Here is a 22,397-nt window from a genome sequence, read left to right as displayed (position 1 = left end):
TCAATTTGTCACGCATATTATTTCTGGGTTCTACAAAGGATCAGGCCTCATCTTTCTATGCTTTTAAGTAAGATTCAGGACAGCCTTAGTTCTCAGCACATCATTCCTGCTGACACAGGCACTGATGTGATTGATGTGCATCACGTGGCTTCTAGGTGATGCGCACTCTCTCCTTGGTACCAACTCAAGTTCAAGTTCTCTCACGTCTGCATAGACCTCTGTGCATAAAGACCATTGTCCTCTCCTTCTGGAGGAGCTAGGCGATGCCAAGATGAGATGTCAAACATTTGGCAACCAGCCCAAGTTCATTATGTCTGTCTCCCTGAGGATAAAAATCACTACTGAAACGGGGCCTATAAGCCACTTTTATAGCCAATTTTTCTGTTCATTGGTATTTCCCCTTTCCTCAGTCTATGGCACCAAGGATGGCTTGAGGATGGTAGCTCTCCAAAAAACCTAATTGAAAAACACACAATGGTCTCCCTGAAATACACACATTCTGAGAATTATACACAGGGGGAGAAGGCGATTGGGGGTGGAGCAAAAGCAAAACCAACCAGTTTGGAGGTGTAGTCCACAACCATCTGTTCAATTTTCTTTTTCTCTACACCTTGCAGGTGTCTCAGGAGATGGTCCTTTAGCTCAGACACCATCTGAAACAGGACACAGGTTAGGTAAGTCACAACCTGCTTCCACTTGCACTTGACTTGAATTAGAGCCTTTTATTAATATACTTATCAACGTGAAAAATATCAGCTCTTAAGAGCCCATGAGCAGAGAGGCCAACTCTGCTCCAGTGAGACAAACAGGGGACCACAACATTTCCTTAAGAGGAGCTGCATAGGATTTGCCCAAAGCCCGGGGAGCAGCCCAGAGGCGCCAGGTCCCGGTGAGAACCCCGCAAAGGGGCCACCCACTTGGAAGTTAAAGGCTTTGGGATCTGCCAGAGGAGAGCGCTGCCTCCCCGTGCCTCCAAATGCGCTGCTGTCTACATCAGCCGCTGCCCCTCCTCCTTGGGCCTCCCCAGTCAGCGGCCAGCATTCCTTGCCTCCTACCCTTGCTCTGCGGTCCTTCCTCCTCCTCCGCCTCCTCATCTGCCACCTCGTCTCCTCCCTCTGGGCCTAGATGCCCTGCTCAGCATGAGACCCTCCTGATGGAGAGATCTCTGCACCAACAGACAGCGCGAGACCCCTCTCACTGCCACCCCACACACCGTGCCTTCTGTCCCTGCCTGTGCTCCCTGGCTTTCAGGTCGAGACTCAGTGCAGTTTCCTGCGTGCACCAGTTGGCTTTTTAAAAGTCAGCTTCTTCTGTTTAAGCCAGACGGTTTACCTCTCCTGCTTTTCAACCTTTCTACATAACCGTAAAGATGAAAATTCAAATCATAATCCTACCACCCTCCCAAACATTTGAGGGTTTTCTCCCCTTTTTCTGGGATGCACTCACATTCGAATGTTTTGCAAGCTGCTTTTTTTCGTGTCATGGTTACTTTATGTCATTAAATGCATAACCACACCAGTTCTAATGACTGTTTCGTATTAATTTGATGAGCACTACAATTAAGTTTTTCCTTTGGGTACCTAGAGGATATTTCCTTTGTCATTGTTAGAAACACCACACAAATATGTAGAGGATGTTTGTCATCTCCCCAATTATTTGGTCAGGCTGTTTCCTGAAATGGAATTGGCTGGGTTGCACAAATAAGGTTTGCAAGGCCCTGGACTTACACTCATTTCCAGGGCATTTCATGGGGCTCTCTGATTCCCTGGACCCTGAACTTTGCTATGTGCTTTTTAAATCTTTGCCAGTTTGAAAGTCTTTAAGCACCTGTGCTGTCTGTCATGGATGATGGTTACACAGGATGTTTCTGTTCTCTTCCACTCTGGACTATTCAATCGTTCACATTTGAAAACGGATGGATCAAGCCTTTCTCTCTGTTTCCCTTGTGCTGTATTATTTTCCTATTGATTTATAAACTTTATATACCAAATGCCAATCATTTGACACATTTGGTGCAATTTTGTTCCAAATTTATTGTTTGCTTTTTTCTGTTTGTTTTTTGTTATTCAATCACCTTTTCCTATTTGCCCATATTCAATAATATCTCGTAGAGGTCTTATTTCAGTATTATTTAACTATCCACTCCTTCGGTTCATATTCCTTCACACAGATTAATTTTTTACTAGTAAACTCCTTAAACCAACAATCCTCCTGCCTCAGCCACCTGAAGGTGGAATTACAGGCTTGGTTCTATGTTAAACTCCTTAATAGTTATTTCTATTGGTTTATTGTATAAAAAAATCTAAATTTCTTTTCCAAATAATTAAACATTAACCAAGTGATATATTGAAGCTTTCTTTCCACATCAATTTTTAAATATCTTATTTATTATACACTAAATATTCAATTTCAACTAAACTCCATTAACTGCTTATCTTCATAGACATATTGCTTCTTATTATATACAAGCACATATTTAGATATCTGGTAATGTCAATTCTGCGTCTCTTAATTTTTCAAGTAAAGTTAGTTGTCAGAGCAAGTTACTTCCTCACCTTTTGGGTTGTAATTTTATTAAAACTAGACACTAATATTGTACTTCATTTGCTTTTCTGCTCACTCATAATAGAAAAAAACAACTTGCTCTTTTTTTTAATCATCAGTACCGGGGATCGAACTCATGACCGCCTGCTTACAAGGCAGGCGCTTATGCCGCTGAGCTAAATCCCCAGCCCCACAACTTGCTCTTTATTCCCATTTTCTCAGTTGGTCAGCCTCTGCTGTAAAAGACAATCACATCTTCCTCTGGTTTGGTTTCTTATGGCACTGGCTACCATTTTCAGAACAACACAAAACGATAGTGAAAATAACCTTCAGCATTCCATTAAAAGATGTTGCCTATAGCTGTGAGATTACTTTACTACAAAGTATATTTCAGAAGTGGAATTTGACTTTTGACCTCTTTCATTTTCTAGAAAAGTGACCTTTGTTTCTTCTTTGATCTTGAAATACAAATTTCACTACTACGTTTCCTGGAAAAGAATCTAACTTGACCGTGTTGTGTCTTTAAGAGACCAAGAGAATTTTAGTTAAAGTTGGGGAATCTAGACCCGTGAGCCACCGCGGCCAGATTGTGGTTCTCTAGTTACATGGACTCTCTATAATGACTAAGAAGCACTCTGCCTTCTTTCAAAGGATACTTTATGCACAACAGGCGTAAGCTAGTCCTTGAAAATTTGAAAGAATAAACTGGAAGCCTTCTGTAGAGATATTTGACATTTATTGTGCTTTCAACTTCTCCATTTCCTCTTGGATCAAGTTTCATAATCTCTATTTGCCAAGAAAATCCTTTGTTTAACTAGAATTGTCAAGGTTATAAATGTGGAATTATACATATTTTCTCAAATGGTATTTTTAAATCTGTCATAGCTCAAGTACAGGTTAACCCATTCATAGATCTATATGGCTTTAAAAACATTTTATTTGACTTTCAAGATTATCTCTTCAATTGTGCTTCTTTAAAAATCTTTAGATTTATTTACCAAGTCTGTTCTTCAATGCATTTACCTTGATTTCTAGTTCTCTGGTCACCCTAGCATTTGGCCTTCCTTCAGATAGAATACTGTGTTGGATTTTGATCCCCAAATACAAGTGCCACAAAAACATTGCTTTTTAAAAAAGCACTTTCAAGGTCATGCGTTGGTTATCACCACTTGTGATTACATATTTACTGCTGTGACTAATTAAAGCATCTCCTCATTAACCACACGATCCAGGAGGGCAAACAGCATATATGTACTGCTGACCACTGAGCTAAGGTCCACAGTGCAGGCGACAACTATTTGTTGAAAGAATTGAGTGGAAAATTGGGTCAGGATGAGAAATGCAAGCTGGCCTTTCCCCTGCCCGGCACCAAAGGGCACACTGACCCTTACCAGCCCAGTCAGCAGCCGCTGGGGGGTGTCCTCCTCCTGCAGGAGGGGCCTCAACCTTGGCTCTGAAATCAAACAGAATGGTCATCACACAGGGCGGTTTCCATAGAGGGAGCAGAAGCAAGAGGCTTCACTTCTGTAAGTCACTGAGAAAACGTACACTTCCCACGATATGGTGAAAAGGTCCCAGTGGCTCAGCATGATCCAGATCTACAAGCCCAGTGTGGGTGACACAGACAGAGCTGTCAGGCAGAAAGGAAAAGACCAAGAAAGACAGAAAACAAAAGTGAGGAACCCATTTCCCGGCACCAGTGGGTTCTGGCCTTGACTTCTCAACATGGAAACTCGCCACCAAGAACGTCTGCTCCCCAGGACACAGGGCCTTGGGGCCGCTCTCAGCCCACGGCACCCAAGGTCCAGTGGGGCTTGTGGGATGGACATTCCTCGGCTCTCTTCTGCTTCCTGAGCCTCAGGTTCATGGACTTTGGGGGTCCCTGAGCTGAGGGAGGAGGGTGAATAACACCAACTGGCTAAGTTACCAGGCTGAAACAGTGGTGGGGTGAAGGTGGAAAGACACTTTGAAGGCCAAACAGCACTTTCTACACCAAGACCAGCACTGCCCTGACCAGACCAGAGGGCAACAGAATCTGGAAAACCTACCCTGCACCCCCCCCTCTGCTTGGCTCTTCCTCTCTCAGAGGCAGGAGGGAGGAAGAGGAAGTCTCCCAGAGCACACAGACTGGGGAGTGACAGGCAGAAGGCAGGAGGAGCAGCCTAGGCAGGGGACAAGGGGTGGACACAACTGAAACCTCTGCTGGACTGCAGATCTCTCGACAAGCACAAGGGGGAGCACTGGAGCCACCCTGGCTGGTGGGCAGTGCCCCGGCTTGGGGCATGGACACCTGCTAACCCAGGCGGGGCCAGGTCCCCAGGGACAGGGTCACTGTCGCAGGACCGGAGAGCTGTGAAGTTTGCACACTAGCTAAAAGGGTTTCCATTACATACAGCAATGGGCTAAGGAGAAGGCAGCCACTTCCCCGGCACCCCACACACACATGCTGTGCGAGCAGCTCCTGCATGCCTCCATGGCCCTCTTTGTCACACTCTAGTCCCTGGAAGGACAGGGCCCAAAGGGCAACTGGTTGGCCCAGGAGCTAACTGTCCAGGACACCACAGCTCTGGACCGGAGTCCGCTTCTCTCAGCTCCTGGGCCCAGTTCTTCCTCTGGAACGGCCCTCCTCATTTCCGACCCCGGGGACCTGGCCCAGTGCAAGCCAAGTGTCAACCAAAAACAAGAATCAGGAGGGCCTGTGCGATCAGACAGCTGGAGACTGCAGCCAGTGCCAAGGGAACTGCCGAAGGGCGCCGTGCGGGCACAGCCAGGGGCATGGGAATCACATCAGCCTCGAGAGGACCAGCCCTGAAAGCCAGCAGGCCAGCTCCCAGGGACTGAGCACACTCAGCAGCTGTCCCCAAAGGTGCTGGTGCCAAAACGGTCGTGGAAATGGCTCTGCGGTCACCAGAACAAGGCAACAGTAAAGGGCACTGCCTTCACTCCACTGCTGGAAGCGATTTCCCAGCCAACCCAGAGCAGCAGGGAGGTCAGTGCCACCAACACAACACTGAAGCCCGGAGGCTTTGCGACAGCTCTTCCCTTACCTGGGCGCCTCGCTTCTACTCTAGAAATCACCCTAGAAGAAATCAGACATGTTACTCATGCAGGCAGCACTGGGGTTTTTGTGTTTTAAGTAAAGCTACAACACTGCACAAAGATATCCTAAAAAAAAAAAAAAGCTAAAACATAAAACCACCACGAAACTGTTCTCGGGCTACTGGAAACCTCAAAAACTTTAATTAATGTAGCAAAAGCCACATTAGGCGATCATAAAAACCCATTAGCGCCAACAAAGGCAGTAATTTAGAACAAGCACACTCTCAGTTACTGGAAATAACGAGGGCAGGAAACAGAACAGAGGCGCCAACTGTACAGTTGGCACCTAAGGTGATGCATCCGCCCCAAAATATGCTTTCAAAATAAAAGCAAGCTCGCCAGCCCACCGACAGCTTGGTTTTCAGCAATCTACTGTCTGCCTTTGTCCTCAGAAAGACTCGGTTATCCCGCAGAGATCACCCACCCTCGAGTCTCTAAGACTTAACCCAGGAGATTTTCCCATCACCAGCAGCCGGACCCAGAACCAGCCCAAAGGGCTGCTCTGAGGACTCAGCACCATTTTGCTGAGAATATGCAGCAAAAGGAAGCAATTTCCACAAAAAGAAGGCAACAAGGTCAAAGAAAACCATATCACAGACACAAGAACCCTTCCCTCTACTTACCTGGCCGCGTTATCGAGAATGTTCCTCACGTACGCCACGGACCTTCTTTTGCCCATTTCCTAGGAAGAGAACAAGTCAGGGCGGGGAACAGAGTGAGGGTTTCATGGGTGGCTATTTAAACATCGAGGACACAATACAATAGAGCTGAGAGCTTCGGGAGGATGAAATATACTTCCCAGGTCATCGGGACACCCAGATGTTTTTACAAAACAAAGTCACACTTTATGCTAACCAAGAACAGACTCGCAAAAGTTAGGAGTCAACTACACACAATCACATACGCTCTCTGCAATAACCTGAAGACGTGCATCTGCCTCTGCCAGTGCACACACCTTACAGGGCTGGAGTAAAGAACCCAGCCCGGAAACTGACACTGGCACAGAGTGTGTGTGTGTGTGTGTGTGTGTGTGTGTGTGTGTGTGTGGTGCTGTGTCATTTTTTCACCTGTGTAGCTTCATACCTCACAGCCAGGACACTTGCCGCCCTCTACTAATCTCCCCAGGCCACCCCCTTATGTCAGTCGTATCACTCCTGCTCCCCTCCAGCAGCCGCTCATTTGGAATTTGGAAACACCTAGATTTTTTTTTATAACAGAGTTTAACTATTCAGGTGACCGAGAACACCTCTGAGAATGGACAACACTCACGCTCCCACCCTGACCTCGCTGTGTCCTCTGACCTCGCTGAACTCAGGTCCTCAGAGGGCCCCTAGCCCGCGAGGCCTCCGCGGTCTCCTTGTCCTCCTGACCCACGCACCTCCTCGGAGGTCAGGTTGCACCACTCCCTCCAGAGCACACGGTTGCTGTAGTACAAGGGTCGCCTGGCATACTTGACGTACTCGAGGTTGGAGTTCAGCTTTTCCCAGTAGCCCTTAAAGCTGTGGACCTGGAGGGACAAACAACCAGAATTTGAAGAAGCTGGGCTCCACCGCCCCTCGAGCACCCCGGGAGCCCCACTGCGGCTGCTGGGGCAGCAGTGTTTGGAGTGAGTGCTGCCCTGGAGGGGTCAGTTCAGTCACCCCGTTAAGCAGTAAAGGTCTGCCCTGTGTTCTTCCTTTCCACCCCCTTCCCACCCACAGCTCATCTCCCCAAGCCAACAGGACTTCCCTGGGTGAGGCTCATCAGGGAAGCCTTTAAAACCACGCCAAGCCACTTCCTCTCTGGGGACACATTCTCCTGACTTAGGTGGTGTCAGAAACGCCATATCCAGGCCAACAGCCTCATAAAAATGGAGCAGGCTTACTTTCCTGCTAAGCTTATTTACTTCCCAGGGTATTTTTCAAACCATAGGAATCAAAAGACAGGATGAAATGAAAGAGCTTCATATTCAGCTGTCAAATACTCCCAAACAGAATCAGCTGGCCTTCTAGATCTTTGAATTATTCATAACTGCAGTACCCTGGAGCTAAACTCTGCACATCTGACTCATTCTTAATAATAAATTGCAGTGCTAATGTACTTAAGGTTGAAGGATATCCTGACACCGATTGGCTTTCCAACCAACGAAGACGGATTTATGATACATTCTTTTTTGCCAAAATACGTGACTTATATCCCACGTGGTCACAAAAAAGTGATCTACTGCCTATTGTGGTGACGGGCTTGGCTAGATTGCAAGAAAATGAGAAGACGTAAAATATACCTCATTCAACATTTCTGCTAAATGGATGCACCTTGAGACCATACTCTTCAGTGAAATACATCAGACACACGTGTAAATACCACATTGTGTCTCTAGTGTGAGAAACTGAAAGTGTAAATAAGGATCAAAATGTGTAATAGGCATTGTGAGGGTCAGGGCACGGGAAAACAAAGAGCCAAGTTATGTCACTTACAGGTACAAAGTCCCTATGGTGATGTGATCAGTATGGTAAACCTAAAATGTACCAGTGAACTGCATTAATAAAATATATATATATAAAATTCAAGAAAAGTGCTCTAATGTTAAACGAGTGTGACCCAAATTTTTACGGGAAAAGGCATCATGGTTGACTTTGAAGGTATCAGTAAAGTGAGTTACGTGATAATACTCTAAAACTTGCTGTTTTAGGAAGCTGAAATGCCCACCCCGATGACACTCCTTCTCCTGGGGACAAATATGACCTTAATCAAGATAATAGGGCCCACGCCGGGCAACTGCAGAATCTCCAGGACTCAGTGAGGTTTCCAAGGGGAAATGGGAGCACGAGAGGCAGGCCTGAGCCCTCCGGACTCCGCCGGGCTCACTCTTTAAACTTTTTATTACTGTTATTTATTTATAATGAGTGCATCTCCGCCCTCCTGTGTTTCTTCCTTGTATGGGAAAAAAAAATGCGTAAGATAAACTGCCGACATTTGGCCTGATCACAGCCCTCCCGAAAATCACCACAGCTTTCCTGCTGCCCCACAGCTGGGCACTTGAACGCCCAACCAGGAACTACTCTAGGTGGCGCTGCAGTGACATCTAGTGGTCACTTAGGCCACTCACTGGCCTTGCCTGTTCCACCTCCAGCGTCCCATTGGTGCCTCGCCAGGGCTGCACCAGGAGAGCAAGAAAGTCAAGGGGCCGCCTACCCGTGGTCTGGCCGCATCCCCCTGGCCGATGCCAGAGGACCCCACTTCACTACAGTCCCAAGAAAAATCCCTCCCAGACTTCCTGCCACTTCCCCCTCCTCCATTTAAAAAATTCCTCTCCTTACAACTTTTGTCAGCTGAGAACAAAGATGGAGGCCAGACGGCCCGAGTCCAGTGTGGGCTTCAGAGCCCTGGAGGCCTGCTGGTGTCCCCACAGCAGCCTCTCTGGGCAGGGAATCTGCAACTCATACCAGATTTTCGAAGGACATTGTGGCCCATATGTAGTTCAAACCCACTGTGTTAGAAGGCAGAGGTCCAAAATTTAAAACAGAGCAACAATTCACAAACTTACATTTAAGTAAGAAATAGTTACCCAGAGCCCCTGAAACATTTCCATGTCAGATAACAGGTCTTTCGGGGACGTCACTGGCCTATGAAAACACCCACAGCATCTTCCAGAAATTAAGAGTGGACCGAAAAAAAAAACACCACATGTAGACTCCACTGTCCATTATCAACTAAGTATGGGGTGAGAATTTTAAGTCATGAAGACTTAAACATCACTGTAAATTGAAAAGCTGCTCAGAGCCTGGGAGTCCAGGGCACAGACACAGATTTGAGCAAGTGATGGCTAAAAAGAGGGGTGTGCCAGGGGGGCTCGGAGTACGAGCAGAGCCTGAGAGACCAGGACATGGGTTCTGGGTTCAGCGCAAATGCACGGCATTAGCAAGAACAGAGCAACTGGCCAGCGAGCTGGGCTCATCCCTGTGGCCACCTGCGTGTGACTCCCAGCCGCGGCCGCCCAGGGGAAAGACCCACATCCCAGGCCCTGGGGTTTACTGGTTTGCAGTGTGGCCCGAGCCTCGGGAGTTTCCGTTTCCTCAGCCGATCCTTGTGTTCAGCCAGGGCTGAAAATGCTTCTTGAGCAAGTCCAGGACTACAGCCGCCCTCTGCTTAGGCCAACCTCTCTGTCTGCGGGTGTAAAAGCCACAGCCCCCCAAGGCTCGGGACTGTGTTGAGAAACAGGAGTGCAGAAAAAAGAGAAGGCTCGGCCCAGCTCTGGGAGGCCCCAAGTCCGTACCAGCACGCTCAACCCAGGCAGTTAAAGGCTTCCACATAGAATTCCAGATATGGGGGTCTAGCGTGGAGGGCAGTGCTGTATGAGCCCATCCTACCGGCCCGCACGCAGCCCCTCGCCTCTGTGCCCAGGGAGCCTCCAGTGTGGGGTCACCGGGTCGGCAGGGCCACACTGAGTGCTGTCCCCACCAAGAACAACAACCCCGGAGTGAAGGCCACTGGCCCACGGAGCACATCGCCGGGCACGTGACAAGGGTGGCTATGGAAGGGGGAGCCCTGAGCTTAGCTCCCCTGGGACACCATATGGGGCTCAGTCCCAGCCTAGGGCGATGACTGGGGAGCAGTTTCCAGCACCAAAGTGCATGTTAGCTCTTTCTCTGGAAAGGAGGAAAATCATCCAAGTCTCTTCTTTGGAAATGCTCTCATTTGGTCTCCCAGGATGACTGACGCAATTACCAAGTACAGCCCATCACAAGCATTGCCTGAGGGAAGGAGCCCTGGGGTCCCGTGAGGGGATTCTCTCACTTAGGACTTGGTCTGGCAATGGATCCACACCTGAGAAACAGAGCCCGAAGGCCTGAGACACCGACCGGCTCATCTCCAAATGGTGGCCAGCTTTAAACATCTGCCTCTCGTTTCTAAAGGCCCTCTAGCTTCTGCTGAGTGATGAGCAACCCCGGAAGCGGAGGCGAGGCGGCCAGCCTAGAGAGAATTTTCATTGGGATGCCAGGACTCAGCCAGCAGAGTGAAAGCATCCATCCAGTTTGGCTCCTCCACGGAGCCCATCTTCATATCCGCTTTTATCTACACCATCACCCTCTAACTCCAGCACAGACTGAACAAAACAGTAAATGTCAAAGAGCTGGGTGTGGTGGCACAAGCCTGTAATCCCGGCAAACTGGGAGGCTGAGGCAGGAGGATGCAAATTCAGGCTCACTCACTTTAGAAAGTTAGACCCTATCTCAAAAAATTATTTTCTAATTACTTTAAAGTTCTGAAATGTAGGTCAGTGCAAAGACCTTGATTATATTCCCCAGTACCAGAAAGAGAGAGACAGACATGTGGACGTAAGGCAGTGAGCTGAACTGAGGCGCAATCAGCAGCCCCCTGCACAGCACGGCCACAGTCTCCCGAGCCTCGTGTGCTGCAGACTCGAGGTCTGGCTGTGCACCGATTTCCTCCTCCTCCTTTCTCAGTCTCCAGCAGAAGAAGTCCCACTTTCTTGCCCAGTTGGTGGTTCTATTAGCTATTTTTTAATGGCCTGGATTTTTAAAACTGTAATCACTAAACATGGCTCTAAAGCATGGATGTCCAACCTCTGGGCTTGCTGGAGTCACGATGAATGGAGAGAAACTATCCCAGGCCACATCTAATGACCATGAGGTAGTTCATGTGCATAAGGAACAAAGCTGTTTATCTCATTTTACAAAATAGCACAGATCTAACCTTAACAGTTACATGAAAAAACTTACATGTCTGCTGAGTCACAGTAAGAGCAGGCTGCAGTCGTAGTCTACAATCACTGCGTGTGACACCTGGTGCATAGGGCATCTGTCTCACTGTGGAGGGTACAGCAGGTGTGGTCTGCACTGGCCTGCATCTCCCTACGCCCATTCCCTTGTCCCCTCGTCCCCTCCCTTGTCCCCTTGCCATCTGCACCAAAGTACAGTCGAATTCAGTCATGTGAAAATCACTACAAGTCACATAACAATAACACTCATGGTCTCCCAGGGCTACATTCCTAGCTACCCAGTGCCCAGCACGCTCCTCTCATAGTGGGCTTTCTCCACACCTACCCCGAGAGCCAAGTCTTAGCCCTAAAAACCAAACCTGCTCTCACTAGAACTGTGAAGCCCAGTGGCACAGCCCCGGGGCTGGCCTAAAAGGAGCAAAAGCTCGAGGCCTTGATTCTGGGTGCATCAGCGGGGAGGAGACGGATGGTAGCCCAATTCTACAGGAAGCTCGGGGCCCCAGCTCCGTTCCTAAAGAGAAATGTTTCATAAAATTATGGCTTGCAATGTTAATGGAGCTGACTATAAACTCATTGTCCCCAAATAGTGAAAGCTACACTTTGGGGGAAAAGAATCAATGATCACATAACCAACTGACACTTTCAACAATGCTATATCCTTGCAACAACTGTAACTGTTAAAGATTGCAAGCCATTGCATTAGGGTTGCACTGATACTTTGTATTTCTAATAAGTCTTTTGTTTATGTGATAGTGCCTGTCTTTATTAGAGAGGCGCAAGGAAAATAACATCTGTCTAACATCTGTTGGACTCCCCTTAAGTAATTACTCATATAGGCCCCCGTGGCCTGCCCAGTCTCTGGGGCAGGTTCTGGTAATCTCTAAACAAGTGATTACGTGGACTAAAGATAGGTTAGTATAAAAAGTACTTCTGTATAATTCCTACCCCACTTCTCCACTTGTATTCTTTCATATTTGTGTCTTTTTTTAAATCTCCACATGCTTCCTGTGGCCGACTAATTTTAATCATTTCTGTTCTTACTCCACAATTAAGGACAACTTTTAACTTTTGTGAAACTGGCTACTTCCCTCAAGCAAATCACACTTCACAAAGAAATAAAATCATTCTTGAGAAAGCCAGCCAGCCACTCTTGTGATATTTCATTTGGCACATGGACCTTGTTTAGATATTTAAAAATTATTTTAAGAACAATTTATAAAGAGAGGAAGCCTTATCTTTTAGGTGACAATCTTCTAACTTAAGTGGTTGGTTCCGCCCCCACGTGTTCACACATGGCTTAGTCTGTCCTGGTAGTTACAACAAAAAGCCGCACACTGGTGACATAAAGGACAGGCACCCTCGTTCCACATCCCGGAAAGGAGCAGGCCCCAAACCAAGGCACTGGCAGAGCCCAATCGGCCCCTTGTCACTGTTCTATAGCATGACAGAAGGAACAAGTGGGGGGCGGGGCGGGGCTGCGGATTTAGCTCAACGGCATAAGCGCCTGCCTTGCAAGCAGGCAGTCGTGAGTTCAATCCCCGGTACCGATAAAAACGAAAAAGACCAAAAAAAAAAAAAAAAAAAAACAAACTGTCAGTCTTTTTTACCTAGTGATACTCCTGGCATTTAACCTTAGAAAAACTACATACATTAACATATTTGCTGAAACATTTTTAATAGCAAAAACATTAAATGATAGCTAGTGAAGAGCCAAATATCCAAAAACAGATTCTCTAAGTGAAATGGGATAGCAACCCCCACAGGGTCATAAGAAACCATATTCATGTGGTAACATGAAACAAACATGTTTATGATTATAATTTGTTATAAGTTGTAGTATTTATCTCTGCATCTCTGGATCACCCATTACTACTAGGTACCAAAAGGAAAAACAAAAAGCAGACAGCAGACTAGAAACGGTAGCAGGGTGCGCTGCTCTCTTTGTTTTTACCACTCCCTTCACTGGTTTGTTGGATTTTCTAGAACTAGTGGGAAAGACAAACGCGATGAAGGGGAAGGACCAAGTGTCTTGACACGCGTTGGAGGCCACTACGAAGCGGCTCTGAGAGGATTTAAAAGTAACTCATTGGCTTCCTCTGCTTATCTGCGAGTCTGTCCTAGGCCCCTTGCCTGGCGATGGGAGCTGATTCATAGTAAGTGAGCCTCTAAGAATCACTGGCCCTGGCTGAGGCCTGTAGTGGCCTGTGAGGCCAGAGATACCTCAAAGGGCAAGACAAGGCCCCAGCTGCGGACACCTGGATCCAACCCCAGTTAAGTAGAGCCTGCGCTGCAGGCATCTCACTCCTGCCGTCTCACTCGCACCGTGAATATCATCATGGAGATAAAGCAGTTCTCCTAAATTGGCATAATTTACTGCTTGGAGAAGTCTTTGAAGTGACTCCCAAGATCCTGCTCAGTTCCTGTCCTCTCCTCACTATCTCCTCTCTTTGTTTGAAAATGTGAGAGTCTTTTCTTTTTGGGGGAGGTACCAGGGACTGAACTCATGACCTCACGCTTGCCAGGCAGGCACTTACGCCACTGAGCTAAATCCCCAGCCCCTTTGTTTGAAAATGTAATAAATGTGGGCAGCCCAGGGAAGCTCTTTGTCTCATCCCCCAGGGTCTCGAACTCTGCAGAGGGTTTTGTTCCTCCTGCAGCCCTAAAATCATACCACTTGTCTCGTTTATTTAAGCCTTCACAGTACACTCATTTGGGAGATTGGGGCTCTTGGCCAGAGCCCCGACAGACAAGCCTTTTAACTATTAATAAAATCTCTTTTCCTCCTGCATCTCCCAACCTCAGCAGGACTTCCTGGGGGTCCCACACTTCTGCCTAGAGAGGTGGCCAGTGTATCCTGAAGGCGTAACTCTTAGGACCAAAACCTAGTGCCACCAACACAGCCCTCCAGTGGCCCCAGGGCATCACTGTGACCTCAGATCCCACCCCAGCCCCCCAGGTCCACCCAGGCCTGCCCTGCTCGGCCCTGCATGGATCCTAAAGAATCCAGTACAGATCCAAGACAGCAGCCCCCTGCGCTGCCTGCTGCCGGGGCTGAGACCTCCCACTGCACAGCAGCCAGGATCGCTGCCCGGAGGTTTGCCCAGAACAGCAGAAGAGCTTCAAGGAAACTGTGCTGGAGACTCCCCCGTCTTTAACTCCCTGCCCACGCTCTCCCACTCACCCCGCTCACTCTCTCTATTGTGGTCTGAGACTATTCTGAAACCACAGACAGCGCCCAAAACACTGACAACCGCAGCTTAGTGCAGGAAGCGGGTGCACAGATGTTACTGAGCCCACGTAGCCAGCCAGCCCCGGCCACTCCCGGGAGATGTGAGGGCAGCAGAAAATGAGAGGACCCCGCTCCTGAGGCTTTAATGGTTTCAAGGTTGGAGACCAGGGAGTGACTACAGATAAAATTAAAGCAGCAGCTCCCCGGCTATGTAAAGATAAGTCACAGTTCACTGGAGTACGGTTTGAGGCACAGTGACAAGTATCAGTTGTTCCGGTTTTAGTTGAGCCCTGTGATTTTCTCCCATCTTCAAAGAGCATCAATAAGAGCTGTGATGACGTCATCCCCAGGGACCACTCAGCCCCCCCCCATGGGAGGGTCCTGCCCGCTGCCACGCCCACCATCAGCAGCCTGCAGTTCCTGTCGGAACCACTGGGGGCAGCAGAGGCTTAGTCAGGCAGGGCTGTGCCTGCAGCTTACTGTAAGCGATTTACCTTCATTAGAAGCAGAGGGATCTCTTCCGTCACCAGAGTTATTCCAAGAATTTCCTGTAGAGGGGAAAGCAAACACACAACTGCTCAGCACGTCAGCCACCAGCTCAGGACTTCGGAAGGCGTTTTCTGTGTACACAAGAGGGAAGACAGCTTCCCGTGCTGACACTCCTTTAAACTTGGGGTGTGCCCATCTCTTGCCTTGGGAAGGGTCATACTCACTTGCAGGGCTGTAAAGGAACTGAGATTAGGATGAAAACTTCGGAGCAAATATTGTATTTGTGCACGTTTTCATTTAAAGACAAAGGAGGCAAATTCTCTCTGCACCATGGACTGTGACCATGAAAAGGGGTCTGTTCTCCCCTTCCTCTCTCACGGCCATGCGCTGCAGTCAGCCCTGCTTCAGGAGAAGGAGCCAGAGCTGGAAGGGCTGTTCTGTAACTTGCACTGGAAACTTCTCACCAATCCTCCGCACGATTTTAGACACTGTTTCCCGTGCTGTGTCTGCAGCCCTAGCTCCCCAGCCAGGCTAGAGGGAACCCCAAAAGACAGCGCCTGATGGGAATGTCAAAGACTCGCCATCCAACACTGCTGTGCTCCCGTGTTATTTTGGAAACCAAGTCTCTATGCCAACTGCATAATTAGCTTTTCATCTGGTCAGTTCAGATCCCCTCCAAAAGCAAATGTTATATGAGAAAGTAATTTAGGAAATGCTATTGGAAACTAAGAACTGGGGCTCATTCAGAGTTTCAATGACCTGGTTTTGGCTACATGAAGCATGGGGCTCACAACAGTAAAGAAAAATCATGTGCAGAACATCTGAGCAACTGAGTTTTCCACCTGACAGCAGAAAGCCTGGGCAAGAACCTGTGAGCCACTCTCACCGGGCTGGGGATACAGCAAACAGCACCTCGGGCGGAGGTAGGGAAGGTGCTTCTTTTTTTTCTCTCTCAGTCTTTTTTTTTTTTTTTTTTTTTTAATTTTAAAGAAATTTTTTAAATGGTACAAAATTTCAAAACAAGCTTGTAGGACAGTCACAATGCTTAAGTACATTATGTATTGTACTTTTAAAACAGACATAAGTGGCATTTTAAAATAGCTGTAATTGTTTTTGGAGCACAGTCCAAGACTGGCGAGGCAAGTTTCTAGAATCTTTTACAAAATCCAAGTCAGTTGTTTCCTATGTGCAAGCATGCACTGAATGCTCTTCCATTGTGGGAAGTTTTTAAATTAAGGTGGTAAAGATACATATGCAAGATAGATCATTAGACTACTAATCTGTGTTAGTTCATCTAGAAGAACAGCTTGTGCTTTCACTGGTTGACTGATCATTTTTTTCGTGCCTAAATCTTGTAACCTGAACTACTTCTAAAATGACAATATGCAATATCTTGATTAGGGTTAATTTCCTAATTTTTTTGGAAATTCTGTATTGTTTCTATGCTTTTTCTGTTTTGCTTTTTAAAATAAGAATAAATTAGTTAAGGTGGTAGCATTAGGAACAATTGTGGATTTTGAGGGGAAAGTAAATGATTTACATCATTTCTAAAGACAAGTATAAAGTCACAGCACTTCAGAATTCAAGAGGCCTTTTAGGTAAGCTATTCCAACCACAAGAAGTTTTAAAGCAGCATGGTAAACCCCCAAATACGCCTGGTAGATGGAGGTTATAAATGTGGTTTTCTTGCATTGTTCTCGTGGGACTTCCTGATGTCACTCTGAGTGTATTCACGATGGCTCCTGCACCTGCTAGGATCATCAGAAAGGCAGAAGTGAAGCCCTGCCCGTTTGGATGATGCCCCCATCCAACGCCTGCCTCCCACACACTCCATCACTGCCTGCGACCCTGGGAACAGTGGTCCCGGCCCTGCCCCCTCGTCACCTTGAACACAGGACAGAAAGGCTGTGGGTGTAAGGGAGGGAGCTGAGGTGCACACTTCCTGACCCGAGAATGGTGTAATCTTCAGACTTCCTGCCACAGAACCACAAAGTCTGCGTGTGTATTCACAAATGTGCTCTTACAGAAAGATGTGGGCACCTCAAGAAGGGATCTGTCCTTCAAGATCCCACAGTGACTTACCACTGTACCTGTGACAGGAAGGTGGAGCCCAGCAGGAGGGGACTCGGGGAACACCACCCTCACACATGCCGAAAATTGAGAAATTAATCAAACACACTTGATATGTCTTTTTAAAGGATGTGTATCGACATAGTCTAAATACAAAATGAAGAATCACAATGTACCCCACTGCACAGCTTCCTATGCTTGTGTTATCCAAATTAAAATTCTCATTCTCAATACCTGTTTGATACAACTTCTACCTCAAGACTAAGTATATGGGTCTAAGATCTAAGTAGGAAAGAACCAGCATCAGAATCTTTTCAGGCGCAGGCTTTGTGATTTCTCTCCAATGGCTGGTCCAGCGAAGCTTAGTTTACCACCTCACACCGGAGAGCAAAGAAACAGTGTTTCGGCTCAGCTCTTCCCAGCCTGAGGGGAAGGAGTCCGCTGCACAGGAAGGAAAGGTGAATGCGGCCAGTCTGCCAAGGTTGCCGGCTCCCATCGATTTTAAAGTCATTACACATTTTCTTCACGAGGTTGAGAAAAGCGGTCGTGAATGTCCTAATCTACTAAGTAGGACTGCAGGGGTTTAGCTTTTTCTTATTTATATAAAGCTAATACATAATTCACTGTAGCCAATACAAAATTAAATCCTTGCTTTATAAAAATCCCATAAAAGGGGGTTCCTTCTTCCCGGTAGGAAAAAGAGGAACAAATTCCTGCATCTTCTTCTCCAGGCCTGCCTACACCCGCACTTCCATCCAATAGCAGGCACACCTGACGGGTTTAGTACCGCCTCCAAAAAGATTCACATCCGGGATTTACTTTTTCAGATTTGGAATATCCGCACATCTGTGGTGAGACATCTTAGGGATGAGACCTAAATCTAAATATAAAAGTCACCCGTTTCAGGTAGACCTTGCAGATGTCGCCTGAAGCTGACCACTTTTATGCACCTTTCTTTTAAATTAGAAAGAGCTGGGCTCAAACGCTGTTCCTGTACTCTTGTATCTGGTGAGCTGAGCTCAGGCGTGGAATTTGCCACGTGTGGCACCACATTGGTGCTCAGAAAGTATCCGATTTTAGAATGTTTCAGATTTCAGATGAGGGATGCTCAGTTTTTCTAGAAAGTTCCTGCTCAGTTCTTTTTCAGTCAAGACAGAGATGAAATTACGGCCTCAGGTACCTGTCCTACAACTGGGGATGGGTTTTCACTGCACGCAGAGTACGAAGTGTTAACTTACTGTATCCCAGCAGAGCACTGAGGAGTACGGCAGCACGGTGTCTATATTACTTGTGCCTGGATACACACTCCAATACGAGGAAGCTGGGTGGGTTTGCAAAAGAGTAAAAAAAGACGTGATTGAATAAGAATAAAGAAACTGACAATATAACTCAAGCAAATCAAGCAAACCAGCAGAAGTTTTCACTGCTTTATTCTTCAGCTTCAAATGGCTAACCAGTAGGATTTTATCCACTGACTAAAATGTGTAAGTTCTGCTTTTTACAATCTGAGTAACTGCAGGATTTTTTCCATTTGGTATTACATCTATCTAAAGGACACTGTATCCTTTTCTAGTGGTGTCCAGCCAGCCAACAGAAAACTAGGCTAAGAAAGATACATTTTACCAGGGGGGAAAACTCACATTAAGGTTATAAAATCAAAATCCTATCTTATTTCTCATCAGTCTCCGAAAGCCACAGTTTCTCACAAAACCACAAGAGAGTGAAATTTAATTAGCTTCTTACTGCGATAGGCTTTTTTTTAAAAAGTGCTCGCTAGCAGTATTTTGACAACCTTGCTTTCCCTCAAGCAAAAGGGTCAGGGGTGCATTCGAAACACTCACCAATTATAAATTCCTGAATGAGGTCAAATGAATGACAGGTAGAGATGTTCTCAGAAACCCACTGGATGATCTTCACCAAGACAACAGAATTGTTAGCATTTAAATCTGCACTCCACCCTTTCCCCCAAATAAGTACAACATATGGATATTAATCCGTATTTAAAATTCTGTGTCTGTTTTGCAACTGCTTATGAACACGGGATACATAAAGTAGTTGTAGAGGGATGAAGCAGTATTATGAATGAGATCCTTGCTACACACCATTTAATAAATGCCCTTGAATGGAATCCAAATAAAACTTGGCCCATGTGATATATGATTTTGCTAGAATTCATGTTATACAAAGCACAAGACATGGACACTGGAGCAAATAAATCAAACAAAACCACAAGGACTAGTGACAGCTCCCTGGGTTTAAACTCTAGCTCGGGCACCATGTGACTACTGTCAGGCTGCTTACCCTCCTGCAGCACCCCCATAATGCCCTCTCAAGGGATGGATAATCCAATTTACATCAACCCTCCTCCTCCCTACAACTACCCTCTCCATTAAACCTTCTTATGCCAGTGTGACTCACACTCACAATGAGGTTGTTTCATAAAACTTATTAGACAAGTGAGCTATAGATGCAAAAAGAACGTTGTTGAGTCAACAAAAGAAGCTGAATGGTTTGCAAAGACTCACAGGCGTGAGTTACAGTTCAGGTCCCAAAATCTCGTGTTCAAGTTTGGGGCTTTTGGAAGGCAACTGGATAATGAAGGCACTAACCTCATCAATGGATTAATCCATGATGGGTTCAAAGCTAAACAGCTCTAAGGTGAAGCCCAGTTGGAAGAAGCACCCTTGGGAAAGTACATCATCCCGCTGGTTCTTTCCCTTCTCTAGTTCCTGGCTGAGTGAGGTTAGCAGCTTTCTCCCCCCATCAACCTTCCGCCATGATGTTTTTACTTCGGAACTGGAAGACATTGGACTGAAACCATGAGCCAAGATAAATCTTTCCTCCTTTTAGTTGTCTTTCTCAATAATTCAATCACAGCCACAAAAAGCTAAGACAGTATGTCTCTAAAATGCTAAATAACTAGTAACAGATTGGGTTTTTAAATGCCTGATATACAAAAATTGTCTTGGAAAGCGCTTAACCTACTGATCTCCTTAGAGTTAAAAATTTTCAGAAAGTAACAAAAAGTGAGACATAACATATGACCAGTGGTTTATGCAAGAAAAATGTCTTTGAACTCCATAAAGGACTCACAAAAAAGGGTCTCATCCTACATCAAAAGATGAGACTATTCATGTATGCAATTTAGGATAAAATATCTCATCTTTTTTTCAATTAATCAGCCAACTGTTGATCCCAACCAGGTCTGCTAAGAGGGTTTTTCTGATTTCACAGGATGGCTGTAAAAATTAGGTGACAGAGAACATGTGCAAAATGCTGTGTAAAGCATAATGTCCATTACAAATATAAACTACCTTTATGAAAAATGTAGTAAATATTTGTCACATGATTTTAGTCCTTTAGATAATAAATTTACACAAACTATAGAATAGGAGAAAAAGTAAATTATTTGAGAATTTCATTGTGTACTGAGTACTTTCTTGGAACATTACTGACGCACTAAATATTTATTCACAACATGGAAGAGGGTGGTGGTGCCCTTGTCTTCCAAAACCACCAAAGGACACTTGAAAACACAGATAGCAACTTAGCAACATCATCACGTAGTTCTTTCTTTCCTCTGTAAGTTGAGAGTTTTCACTCTCTCCTTGAGAGGAAACACTTTAGGGTTTCCCTGAGTCGCCAGAGTGGTCACTAAAGTTCCTGAACACACGAGTGCTGAGAGACTGCAAAGTCAACCTGGTAACCGAGGCATCGCTAAGCGGCCCCTGGGCAGGCAGCCTATGAAGCATGGCTGTGCTAGGGGTCGGGATGGCTCAGGACAGAGCAAGGCAGGGCAGGGTGGCCGGATCTGAGCACACGACTTGGAAGAGTGTGCAATTTAACACTTAGGAATTATTTCTGGAATTTTCCATTTGTATTTTCAGACCACGATCGATCTGGGGTAACTGAAATTGGAACAAACAAAACCATAGATGGAGGGGTGAGCACTCACATGCAGTCTGAGGTCTGGGAGAAATGCAGAGCAAAGATGTTTGAAAGACAAATATGCTTAAGTCAAGACGGGGGTCATAATCCTCACCTAATTGGTAGCCAATAAAAACAACTTTTGATCATTCAAACAAGGAATCAATGCCCTGGGTGCCACCCGTGTGCTGAGGTCCAGATGCGAGCTGAGGCCTCACCTGGGCCTCCAGAGGCTGCGGCTCTGGGCCACAGGCCAGCAGGCAGTGCAGCGCGGCCATCCTGTCACAGTCCCGCTGGGCGGCCCTCAGGACCCGCAGCAGGCCAGGCTGGTCCAGGAACACTCCGTAGAGCCTCCCGGAGGCCTGGTCCAGCATCAGCGATGCCGACAGTGACCGCAAAGGACCCTGAGGTAGCACATCGGTCATTAGGTTGTTTCCTGGTCAAAAAAAAAAAAAAGCAGATCAGCAAATAAATAACGCTTCCCCCGCCCCTGGACCAAACATACATATTAAAGTCAAACAAACGCAAACAGCCATACCCAAGAGAGAAAGAAAACCTACATCCATACCTGTCAGAAACAGACTGTGGCAGACTAAATCTGGATGCTGGATGTTCAGTAAATGAAGGAAATGGCCGCGTCTGTAAACAGCCACGTAATAGTCTACAGAAGACAAAGAGTTAAGCCATCCGCATGCAGTAAAAGCCAGGAAGGTTCAGACCAAACCCAAGGCTATGCACCACCTGTATTCTCCCTCGAGTCTCTCAAAGCACAAATCTTTCTACCAATTTGACGACAAGCCGGGTGTCACCAGTATGTTTCATTTTAGTAGCCAGAGTCCATTTATTTCTTTGGTGGCAAATTTTCTTCAGACATCTGGACACAGTCACCTTAGCTGATACCTGTAGCTGTGTTTCTAAGTCAACCATGGACTCTAAATGGTCTCTGAGGGCACATTAGAATAAAAATACCAAGTGACACAGATGATTTCATGACCTGCTAGGATAGGAATAGCGTATAATGGGAATTTTCTTCAAGGTTTCTTCCGGTTTGGGGAGATTTTAAAATTTAGTTTCCCATATTGGTTTACTCCTCATAGCCATTATCTTTTTTGTTTAGCAACTTTTAAATGAACACTATTAAGACAACATCCACAGACATCTTGGCATTCTGTGAAGGACTAATTTATCTCCTTGCCTAGCTAGCGACTTAGAATCCACACCTTCACGTCCCCACACATGGATTTTGAGACCAACAATATTTGCACCTAGATTAAGACCTCATAGAAAATTACGTTTCTTGACAACGGGAAGGGGGAG

The 22,397-nt window shown here is 46.4% G+C and overlaps 1 protein-coding gene across 3 annotated transcripts in view; it reads right to left on the bottom strand.

Moving 5' to 3' along the window:
* Gsap (gamma-secretase activating protein) overlaps positions 1 to 22,397 on the bottom strand; it is a 75,308-nt gene that overhangs the window by 12,711 nt on the left and 40,200 nt on the right. For 2 of the 3 annotated variants that reach the window (XM_063237620.1, XM_063237623.1), the window contains exons 15-24: positions 21,649 to 21,741; positions 21,299 to 21,516; positions 18,995 to 19,064; positions 18,392 to 18,474; positions 15,089 to 15,142; positions 7,022 to 7,150; positions 6,267 to 6,325; positions 5,592 to 5,623; positions 3,936 to 3,997; positions 558 to 653 (exon numbers count right to left, since the gene is read on the bottom strand). In XM_063237620.1, the coding sequence (XP_063093690.1) occupies positions 558 to 653; positions 3,936 to 3,997; positions 5,592 to 5,623; positions 6,267 to 6,325; positions 7,022 to 7,150; positions 15,089 to 15,142; positions 18,392 to 18,474; positions 18,995 to 19,064; positions 21,299 to 21,516; positions 21,649 to 21,741 (896 nt within the window). Of the gene's footprint in view, positions 1 to 557; positions 654 to 3,935; positions 3,998 to 5,591; positions 5,624 to 6,266; positions 6,326 to 6,944; positions 7,151 to 15,088; positions 15,143 to 18,391; positions 18,475 to 18,994; positions 19,065 to 21,298; positions 21,517 to 21,648; positions 21,742 to 22,397 lie in introns of those variants that run through there. The other variant, XR_010043656.1, reaches the window with a different exon arrangement.

Source organism: Cavia porcellus, unplaced genomic scaffold, assembly GCF_034190915.1.
Source record: "Cavia porcellus strain 051 isolate PalLab524CR breed Dunkin Hartley unplaced genomic scaffold, mCavPor4.1 scaffold_2, whole genome shotgun sequence".
NCBI lineage: Eukaryota > Metazoa > Chordata > Mammalia > Rodentia > Caviidae > Cavia > Cavia porcellus.
This window is presented reverse-complemented; position numbering and strand designations above follow the sequence as displayed.